This window comes from Chamaea fasciata, unplaced genomic scaffold (assembly GCF_029207755.1).
Source record: "Chamaea fasciata isolate MVZ Bird 193981 ecotype frontalis unplaced genomic scaffold, bChaFas1.0.hap1 SCAF_4, whole genome shotgun sequence".
Taxonomy (NCBI): Eukaryota; Metazoa; Chordata; class Aves; order Passeriformes; family Sylviidae; genus Chamaea; species Chamaea fasciata.
The window spans coordinates 6,269,086-6,280,284 of NW_027094089.1; the positions used below are offsets into that span (position 1 = coordinate 6,269,086).

The 11,199-nt window shown below is 37.6% G+C and overlaps 1 protein-coding gene across 2 annotated transcripts in view; it reads left to right on the forward strand.

Annotated features, from left to right (window-relative positions):
* The window catches only part of SLC24A2 (solute carrier family 24 member 2), a 104,919-nt gene extending 94,723 nt beyond the window's left edge, over positions 1-10,196 (forward strand). For both annotated transcript variants that reach the window (XM_066180791.1, XM_066180792.1), the window contains 3 exons: positions 6,686-6,775; positions 7,184-7,350; positions 9,399-10,196. In XM_066180791.1, the coding sequence (XP_066036888.1) occupies positions 6,686-6,775; positions 7,184-7,350; positions 9,399-9,648 (507 nt within the window). In that variant the 3' untranslated portion in view covers positions 9,649-10,196. The remainder of the gene's footprint in view (positions 1-6,685; positions 6,776-7,183; positions 7,351-9,398) is intronic.
* The last annotated feature ends 1,003 nt before the right edge of the window (positions 10,197-11,199 follow it).

Below are 11,199 nucleotides of genomic sequence, written 5' to 3' on the forward strand. Positions count from 1 at the left end.
TGGTTGGTAATAGCTCTATAAAGATTATAATTTGTATTCACTTATACTTTATGACATAAAGTGAATGGTCTGGAAAATTCTTTGGGGCCTTCACATTTGTATCTCTGAATCTCTGCTGAACACATGAGTGCTGCGTATCTATTTGCACTGCCCTAAAGGGTATGACTGGAAGGATTTCATGTGAAGGATTTCAAATTTTTTTCTGTAGTTCAAACATAATGATATGCATCTCTTAAATTTATGTTTTATTAGAACTTTCTCTCCTACCCATAATCTTGTCTTTTTCATACTAGGATGAGATACCCAAGTCCTTTCATGTATAAAATACCTGCTAGTTTTGTCCTAAACACAGCTTGAAGTAATAAAAGACTGACTAGTTGCCAAGGCTTACCACTTTTGTACAAATAGGCCAGACTGGGAAGGCTCATCAAAAGTAAAAGAGAGCTGAAAGAAAAAATGTAGTGGTGTTTTAATCTCTTTTCCTTTCTGGATCAAAATGGGTTTAAAACTGCTGCAAGGGAGGCATGCACAGCATGTAAGTTTATAAATCAACACCCTGAATTCTTCTTTCCTCCTCACACACAGTGAAAAAACCTTCCCATCCCACACACTGAAAAACTGCAATTCAGTCCAAGAAGGAAGCTAAAATAAGATCCCTGACTTGTTTTTAGATAAAAGGTTCCAAAGGCTATAAAGTGACATTTTTCCTTCTTTCCCTTCTGACACTTTTTCCTTCCCAATCTTTATGCTTTCTTTTTCTTAAAGATTCCAGAAAACTCTGGAAATCACTTTTGTTTCATAACACAGGGAACATACTACATGAATTTCAAGACTGTTTATTTCTGAATTTATGCCCTCCTTTTGTCATTCCAAACAATCCTTGTAATTTTTTTCATAATTTGATCTAAAATGAGCAAGAAATATTTATGGGCATTATTTTGAATTTTGAAAATCTGAACATAATACAAGTAGACCTTTAGCTTTATCCAATGTTCCATACTGTACAAATGAGAACAGTTTTGTAAATAATAATTTTGGAAAGTGAATATCTTGACAAGTTGCTTGCAAGCATGTGATGCGTGTGATTATTAACATGAGTACCATTCTCAACAGAACTCCATGCTGACATCCAGCAGCTAAAATACTCTGCCATACCATGAAAGATAAACATGGTTGTATGTGCCAGATTGGCAAGTGGACAGCAGAGTTTTAAAGCTCCATTCACTGAAAGAAGTAGGTTTTTACACAGAAAAAAAAAAAAAAAGTCATTTGTAATTACATGTAGATTAACAGAAGAGTTAATGGGCTGTATCAGTATGACAAGCTGCTTACTTTGAACATTGCTGTCAAAGAATTAACCAGATAGTTGCATAAACTATCTAACATTTTAAGTGTGTTTCATTAATGTATTTTCAAAATATTCTCACTTATTTCTGTATGCCATCCCCACTAATCCATTCCTAATAAAAACGATGCCTGCTATCACAGCTCAGCATCTGCCTCAGAAAACAATTTTCAGTTAAATCTGTGAGATAAAAGTTAAAGCAAACCTAAAATAATACTCAGCTAGACTTTTAGATGGGTCTGCCGTCAGGGGCTCGATTTGCAAGTGTGGTAATTTTAGTCAGAAACCCAAATTCTGCATTAGGATGCTCAGATTAGCATATGCATATATAAAGTGAATGCTTGTGTGCTATATACTGATTTTAAAGACTATATGGAGCCTTTGGCATCCTCTGTGGGCATCCGCTTTTCAGGAAGTTCTTCTTTCCATCTAGAGCTTTTTTCTAATGTATATGTCCACACAAAGATGGTTTTGCTGCATTTATTTGTACTATTCTGAGATACATTTAGCTCCATGAAACCCAGAAGCTCTAGAAAAATTATTTAGTAGACAAGGTCTCCAGTTATAAAGTTAGCAAAATCCTGCTGCCTTATTATGCTCTGGTGCACACATATGCAGATTTTTATATACTTAGAGTAGATTATGTATTAGTTCAGCTACATCTCAGCTGAATGAATAGCTGAGATGTTTTAATGTGTTTAGTGCCTTAATAACACCTGCTCACATTAAGCCAGTATATATTAAAATCCTTACTATAACATCAATAATGTTGTTGGCATATCCCAGAGGTAGGTGTGCCCTTGGGGAATTTTTTTCCTGAGTTTTTGCTCAGGTGTTTTGAACAATAATGGGTATTTTTTCCTGTACTGGCTTGTTTCCCCAGTGGCTCTGTAAAGGTCACATATCTAATTGCCCACCTTCTGGAGTAACAGATATTGAAAGATTGAAAAAAAAATTATGTGACCAAGGTGCCCCTGTAGGTCAGAAGCAGATATTGGACGCCTCCTCTTTTATCATAACCTTACACCACTGCCTATCCCTTTGCATTATATGCCAGAAAAATGGCTCTTGGGGCTTTAGTCCTGCCATCACTGGACCCATATGGGGGAGTTCCTTTTATCTCTGCAAATTCCCAGTACAAGCGAAGAGCTACAGCTTCCATGAACTCTTGTTGCCATACAGAGATGCACTGTTACAACATGTTCCTGTACAGATCCAGTTAGAGGAGAAGGTTCTGAGTAATCAGAGTTAAGCACTGTTAAGTGTGAAAAAATATCAAACTTTGTTAAGCAGATATATTTATGAATGAGACAAACATGAATTATTCAGGGTAAAGATGCTGGTAATAATGCTGGCTAAAATTAAAAGAGTTACCTTCCAAGTTATGCAGCACACACTACCTTCCAGGATCAAGCGCTTAGAAGAAAAGCCTTCATACCTGGATTATTTTTGATTTTTATAACCCTGTTTTTCAGACATTGGCATTAAATAAATATATAGAAATGTATCAAGAAAAATGTATCAGAAAAAGTTTCTGACAGGAACAGTACCAATCTAATCTACAGTGGAACTACAAAACCCTTTTGCTTTTGTTAAAGGAAAATGGTATTTGAACTGAATAAGCCATTGCTTCTTTCACAGATCTGTTACTAGGACCACAAAAGAGCCAATTGCTAATAAACTCTGCACTCTGTCTTTACAAGGCAACTACCACAATAACTACTGAAAAAGCTGGAAAGGAGTACTGCTGTCTGCTGTCTCTGACTAATTCTTCTAGGAAAATGCTTAGAATTGGTAGCTCTCTGTATTTCAAAGAGCTAGGGAGTAGAAATTACATAAATCTTAAAAGAATGCTGAAACTAGTTACAAAACAAGCATGATTATTATTGTTACACTCTGGAATAAAATCCAGCATACAGAAAAGAATCAGCATTGTTGTTATGGCTTTTTAAAATTTTCATCTATATGCAAATTATATGGAAGCATCTATGGAGTCCATTTTTTGATTTCATCACCTGTAAAATGTGCAAGCTTTAAATTTTGCCCTTTCTGAATTTAAATGTTCCCCATTTTAAAATAAGTAATTTAACTGTTAAGCCTATTAAAGTACCTTGGACTGGTGCTTATCAGTTAATTTCAGTGGGACAGGATTAGCCAAGACAGGCAAGGAGTACACATGCTGCAAAGTTACTGACTCGTAATTCTTATACATCCAAATTCCGTCGGTGTCTGACTCAGATAGGCAGTGTCTCCTTGTTTTGCAAGAAGCATTTGGTGTATATAATCACACCATCAGAGAGCTATTACTGACCAGTATGGCTCTGGATGTATTGGTTTTGCTTAAGCCAGTGTATGCTTAAATCTTGAGTATTGTGCAGTGATCATTCAAATTGCATTTCTGCAGGGTGCTCTGTGCAGATTTTAAACTTGTTCCAACAAGTTAATTGCTTTATTGTCTCTTTAACCATGTGTCTTGCCAAAAGATCACAGCTTCTACAAGGAAGATGAAAAATGTTGAAAGTTGGAAAAGCTGACAACTAAGAATGGTGGAAAAAAAGTCCTAGATGCTTAGTTTTAAAAGAGGAAATTGCTATTTAGATTAATTTATTTCTGCCAGTCTTTATTTTGCTCCCACTGCTTTCAGATCATTATATCACCATCAATGTATTTCTTTCAAATTAAGGTCTTCTATCTCCCAATGCATATAAAATTTTGATTTTAAACATAAAAGTCCATCTGAATAGGTTTTAAATATCATAACGTCATTATCATATTTTCTGGTTTGATAGACATTTAGAACTCTCTTTTGAAAAAGTAACTCTGTGATGAGTTGAGAAGCAATTAAGAAATAGATCAACCAATGTACCCTGAGTAGTTCTAAAAACAATGTTTGTGACAGTAGTGGAATTTATATGAAAATGATGTTTCCAGGTTCCATGGTGGTTATTTAAGGGTAATCTGTTTAAAACACCTATTGGACCACTTCTTTCACCCAACAGGAGTTCAGTTATTTATATTACAAGGGAGTTTAGGATCACAGATTCATGAAATGGTTTGGGTTGGATGGGAACCTTAGAGATCATCCAATTCCACCCCCCATGACATAGGCAGGGACACCTTTCACTAGGTCAGGTTGCCCAGATCCTGGTCCAACTTGGCCTTGGTCGCTGCCAGGGATGGGGCATTTGCAACTTCTCTGGGCAGCCTGTTCCAGTGTCTCACCATCCTCATACTAAAGACTTCCTCCTAATGTCCAATCTAAACCTATTTCCTTTCAGTCCTCCTGTCCTGTCACTACCTGCTTTGTGAAAAGTCTCTCTCCATCTTTCTTAGAGGCTCCCTTCAGGTACTGGAAGGCTGCAATGGGGTCACCCCAAAGCCTTCTCTTCTCCAGGCTGTACAATCCAAATTCTCTTGGCCTTTCCTCACAGAAAAGGTGTTCCATCCCTCTAGTAGTGTTGTTAAATCTGTACCATTTTTAATATGTGTTCCTGTGTATATCCAGTTGTGAAATTGTATAGGTCATGTTAGTCAACATGCTCAGTTTTCAGGAGGACATTTAGCATTATGGAAAGTACACACAGGGAGTAAGTGCTCTGTAGCACAGCCGGCAGCTGCACCTGCTGCTGGAGCAGATACGGACCTTCCATTTGTCCCATGCTGTAGATGAGTGTGCACAATTGCCATTGCTTATTTCACCCTTTTTACATCAATTAATGTCCTGAGCTCATTCTAGTTACATCAGCAGAAAGTTTGCAGTCACTGATTGTTTTCAGGTTCAGCTGGCAAAACACCGTGACATTTCTGTATGACCAGCTCTAATGGCCAGGCCAATACACTGATCATCTCTTGGTCTACAGCCACCCTGTGGTTCTGTGCTGATAAGTTCCTAAATGTGAAGCTGTTTCAGTGCTTGTTGAGTTTGTTATATAAGAAAAGCTGGCTGTGCAGCTCTGTAAACTCCCTAAAAAAGAAATGTTTATTATGGCTTGAAGAATCTGAATCAGAACACATGGTATTTTCTCTCCAGAAGTCACATTGAGGGAAAGCCCTGCAATCTCATCTACTACTGCAACATCTAGGAATGATCCACACTCTTATGAGGTGCAGCTGGGGCATGACCAATGAAAGGGGGCACAAAAATTTGGGAGTGGAAGTGGATAAAGTGAGAACCTAATGGGAAGAAGTACTGCAGGACTGAGCAGCAGCTGAAAGAGGCATTCAGAGTGGTATAACTTACTTCAACAGACAGTCCAACTAGTTATTCATGCAAATTTGTAGCACTCTGCTAGTCACATGTCAGAAATCATCTGGGGTAAGATCTGCATTCAGAAGCTCAATGACCATAAAGAAATACTGGTAGAATTCATTCACAGGACAAATTTAATTTTAAGTATTGATTTGATTTAGATAGTGTTTGCTTGATGCAGTACTGCAGTTTTGTTTCCTTCCTTTAGTAGTTAACTTGACTTCTTTTTGTTACATGGATTCAGTTAGTCAATAGGAAATACAGAAAATGCAAAAGATTGGAAAGAACAGAAACCAAAATAAGTCATTAATCTGAATATAACCCATTCATTGGCTGCAAAAACACTGTCTGTTCAAAATCTGGCACTAGTAAGGGAGACAGTGAAAATGAAAATTAAGTTACTTCAGTGTTACACGGAGTTTTTAATTCATTGAAGGGCCTGACAGTATATTTTGCATATTTTAAAACATTATAACATTAAATTTCTCTACAAAGTGAAGCATGGAAAATATGTACTTAACATATCTTCTATGAGAAAGTGAGTAGTTTTCAAAAGCAGAGTAAATGCAATAATAAATTTTAGATGGGCATGTTTTTAGCTCTGCCATATGGCAGCCTTTGTTATACTAACTGTGAAATTTGTTGCAAAAAGTTACTAATGTGGGAAGGAAAGATATGGGCACCTGTTGAAGCAATTTGAAAACATTAATTCTGATAAACATGAAATTATTAATAAACTTAGAAGTCAAACCACTATTGAGCTAAGCACATATTCAAACTGTGTTGTAACAAAATATGATAAAAATGACAACCCTGAACTTGAGATTCATCATACAAGCTCTTAGGAGATTTTATTTTATGACTGGGGCAACTGGAAGAATGAGGCATAGGTGAGTATATACCAGTGTCAGGGCATCTGTTTCTTACCTTTCTTGACAAGTATTCTGATCATCTGATGATAATCAGAACAGCTGCTTAGATCAGGCCATCAGAAAAAATGAGGAGCTACTCTCATATTGAGAAGTGATTATGAGTATGGCATGTCACCCTTCAATATAGGTTTTCACTGTTTCTCCTTGTTTCTGTTTCAGACATCACGAAAATTTTTTCCTATCACATTTTTTGGCTCTATCAGCTGGATTGCTTTCTTTTCTTACTTGATGGTCTGGTGGGCACACCAGGTAAGGAGGTGATGCTGGTACAAAATAAAAGCCCTGCATTATGTGTTGCACTGTAAAAGATCATTTCTAATTAGAGTCCATCTATCTCATGCTGGGTGCTGCTTTATTTTGGGAGCTGTAACCATGGATGAAGTAAATCAGTACTCCCTAAATGGAAAGTAGTTCAGAGAGCTGTGGTTGGCCTGACCACAGGACCTGATCATTCTTGTAACATAAGAACCATCAGCAACTGCCTGTCAACACCTTATCCTTCTATTTGGAAGTCTTATCTTTCTCCTGATACATGAGGAAATCCCTGAAAACTATATCTTGCCTGGTATTCTCCAAGCTAGTGAGAAACTCCAGGACAGCTGTAAACATTTCTTCACTACAGGACACTTTTTTCTGGTTTCATTTAAATCCTTATAGGTTGGAGAGACCATTGGTATTACTGAAGAAATCATGGGATTGACTATTCTTGCTGCTGGCACATCCATTCCTGACCTTATTACCAGTGTTATTGTAGCACGCAAAGGTCTGGGGGACATGGCTGTATCCAGTTCTGTTGGAAGCAACATATTTGACATCACAGTGGGGTAAGTTCTACACCAAGAAAATTGTGTCTATTTTAAACAAGTCTTTTGTTCTTAGCACCTTGCTGTGGTATTGGCCACAAGCAGCAATCTTTAAAAAGGAGAGTGATGCAAATATGCAGTGTTACTGTGGCAAGTGCTCTGATATTTAGAAGAAATGTTTTAAATTTGTTGCCTAATCCTTTCTTTGATATATTACAGAAAAGTTTAGGCAAGTGAATTGCACATTAAAGTTGTGCAAGGGCATTGTTCCAAAAAGGAATTTCAAACCTTTTTATACTTTTGTGAGGTTGCTGCTGCTACCACTCATTGTGCTTACATTAGAGCTTTCTTTATAAATGATGATCAGGAACAATTCATTGCCTCTGCAGTATTCAACATGTTTGCTGTAATAACAACAGAAAGTCATTGTCTTGTGTAACTCATTTAGGCTGCTGTTGACATGTGATTAATTTTTTTTTCTATACCTCACAAGTCCCAAATTACAAACCAATTCTCTGTTAACAAAAAGGACCCTTTTTATAGCTCTGACAATGTGAAGCTACATGAGATTGTGCAGAAGTTTTCTATTTACACTTCACTGCTTCATGGCAGCTCTAGGGTAATGATTTGTGGCATAATGTTATAATTCAAATTCTTTTTTGATCTTCTGAGACCAAGGTAGATCACGTTCAGAAATAGTGTAATCTATGCCTCAGTGTTTAAAAAATGTGCAGGAAATACATAAATAAATGCTGTCTTTGTTCCCACATTCCCATCTTCAACCTAGGATGGAGGTACTGAGAATCATGTCCTTACTTTCAATTCCTGCATCTTTGGTTATTTCTTGCTATCACACACAAACAGAAGAACAGGTCTACTCATAGTTAAAGTGCCAGACAGCCTGGTTGTAGAAGAGATCCTGGTTTTCACAGCTGAAAATATACCAAAAACTGCACAAAGGTACGAAAAAGGATCCTGAAGTTAGAATGCATAGTAAATATCTTCTTTACTTTATCTGTTAGCTGATGGCAGTATTTTAGACATAGTAGAAAAACTTGGCCACTTTTCTATTAATCCAGAAGCATTAAGTCTTTGAAATACCTTGATGCAGCAAACCTGTAAAATACATGAAAACCATGTCCTCCAACTTGAAGTACAGAGGATGCATTACAAAATTATTTCTCTTTTGCAGCGCTTTCTTACTTTTAAAAAATTGGTTTATCTTTCTGCCGATGGAAATGGTTTTGTCCTGTACCAGTCTGCTACATTTACAACAGAAATGGCACAGTTGAGCTGTAGGCTGGTGTAGGTAGTACTGCAGCTGTAATAAATTATTCTCTCCTGAGCTGCTTATTCAAAGTTTTAATGTTGTGAGCTTCTGACAACTCAATTCATGCTTTCTAAGCCTGCTAAGCTCCAATCAGTGTCTTAAATATTTATTTCAGCTTGACATCATGCAGAGGGATATTGTCTCCTGCTTGACATCATGCAGAGGGATATTGTCTCCTTCTGTGGCATGAGAGATGAGAAACGCAATGACAGCAAACACAGAAATAGAAGTTAAGCTGAAGTTCAATTGAAGTTCACAGTTTAACAGAGGTTTATACAGTCGATGTGGACAAAGATATTTAAGAGCAAAATTTTGTGAGCAGTGCCTTGCAGAGTGCTAGTTCTTCATGGCAAGGATGTTTCTGTGCAACCCACCCTCCTGTCAAGCAGGCTCTTGGAAAGTGTGCAAATAGCTTCTTCTGCATATGGTGTGAAATCTAGAAACAAATGAAAGGGGTTTTCCACTTCACAGGCAGAATGCCAGGTGATTTGCCAGCCAAGGAAAATATAATTCTGCAGTATAATTGGTGGAGGTGTGGGGGGAAAAAATCCCATGTGTTCTCCCCAAGAACCAAAAAGCTTACAATTTATATTGTTGAGTTGAAAATGAGTTGAAACTCTTCCTGCCTCACTTTGTGCAGGAAGCCTTTGGTTGTGTTTTGAATTGTCACCAGAAACTTCCTAGTGCTCCTTTCTGGACTTCTGCAATGTTTTAAATTAACTTTTCTGTTTCTTAACAGCCTTCCTCTTCCATGGCTCCTGTATGCTGTGATTAATAGCTTTGCCCCGGTGACAGTCAGCAGCAATGGTTTGTTCTGTGCGATTGTCCTTCTCTTCATCATGCTGCTCTTTGTCATCCTCTCCATTGCTTCCTGCAAGTGGAGGATGAATAAAATCCTGGGTTTCCTCATGTTTGGGCTTTATTTTGTGTTCCTGATTGTAAGTGTCCTTCTGGAGGACAAAGTGATCCAGTGTCCTGTCTCCATCTAGTGGAAAGTGGTGTTTCTTGACAAAGAAAAAAAAAAAAAGAAAAGAAAAACAAAGCCTAGATATTTATTAAAGAAAATTTGATACATATGTCAAAACAAAACAGCAAAAAAAAAAACCCCACAGTGGAAAACTTCAGTGGGAATAACCCATGGATCTGTACATTTCCTCTTCCTCAATTTAAAAGAGTGAAAGAAAGAAAGAAAAGGATACAAAGGGTCGATCTTAGAGCTGAAGAATGGCTGCTGCTGGACAGTGCAGTTACACCTGAAGGGCTGAGTCCAGGTGCACTGAGGGTTTTCTGCTGCAGAACATCCCCGCTGCTCAGTACTGGACACGCTTCGCACACATGGCAACAGTGAAAGTTACTACTTCCCTCTGCCTACGGTACATACCCCCAGACTTCTTGTTCTCTGTACGAGTATACACAGACACACAGTGTGTTCAGTTCTTAAAGCTCTCCTTTTCTAAGGGGAATGCTAATATTAACTTTGTGGAGGCACCACCCCCCACACACCCTGGTACAGGATTTTTCCAGTAACCTGCTGAAACTCCTGAGTGGAAGCCATACACCAAGCGATGAGTCACAAACAAGGAAGGGCTTGTATGTCTCTTCATGTAAGTGAATTTATATGATGTGATTTCAGCAAAGCCAGGACATTCATCAGTGTTTTGATCATCTGCATCACAGGTCTGTAAAGGCAATCAGCAGGATGTTAATGGTGGTTTTTTTACATCTTGCAAAACTCTTGAGGTTCCAGAAACTCTTGTCTCTGGCACTGAAGGAGCCATTTTGTAACTGGTGCAGATTTTCATTGCATTCTCATGCAAAGACCAGAATGGGGATAATCTTTCTTCTCTAATAGCAATGCAGCATGCAGTGACATTATACAGCTATGTGAACACACCATTTTTTCTAATGCAGCAATATTACCAGTACCAATAGCTTTCAGATGCTGTTATGAGTTTGCCTTTTCATGCCAGAATAAAAAGGCTAATTTGCTTATGCATGGTATTTCCTACAGAAAATAGAAGTACTTATAAAGTGGCAGCCTAATTGCTAAGTGAATATATACTTTATAGGCTTTCACTGTTACTAGGAGTGTAAGGACCTTCACAGCTACATATACTTATTGCTGGAAAAGATCTTCAGCTGTTGTATAAAGCTGGGACAGTTCACATTTGCTGTTATAAATCTTGAAACTAGGTAGGAGAAACACAATTTAAATACAGTGGAGCTGCAGGAAACTTACATGAAAATTTTTCAGTATTGCTGGAATTGTGCATGTCTAAAGAAACTCAGGAAGGAGTGAAAATGCAGCATCCTTTTTCTGAGATACTGAGAGAATGAGAAGGTCCAAACCTAGAGAAAAAGAAAAAAAAAACCAAGAAGGGAGAAAGCAACTAACGTTAATCTTCCTGTAGTTTGGCTGATTTTTTTAAAAATGAGAGGACTGGAATGAATGTTAAGAAATTATTTCAGATAATCGTAATTTGTTTGTTCAAGTCTTTTGTGCAATTAAGAGTTCATGAAGTTTCGGTGCATTTCTGTGA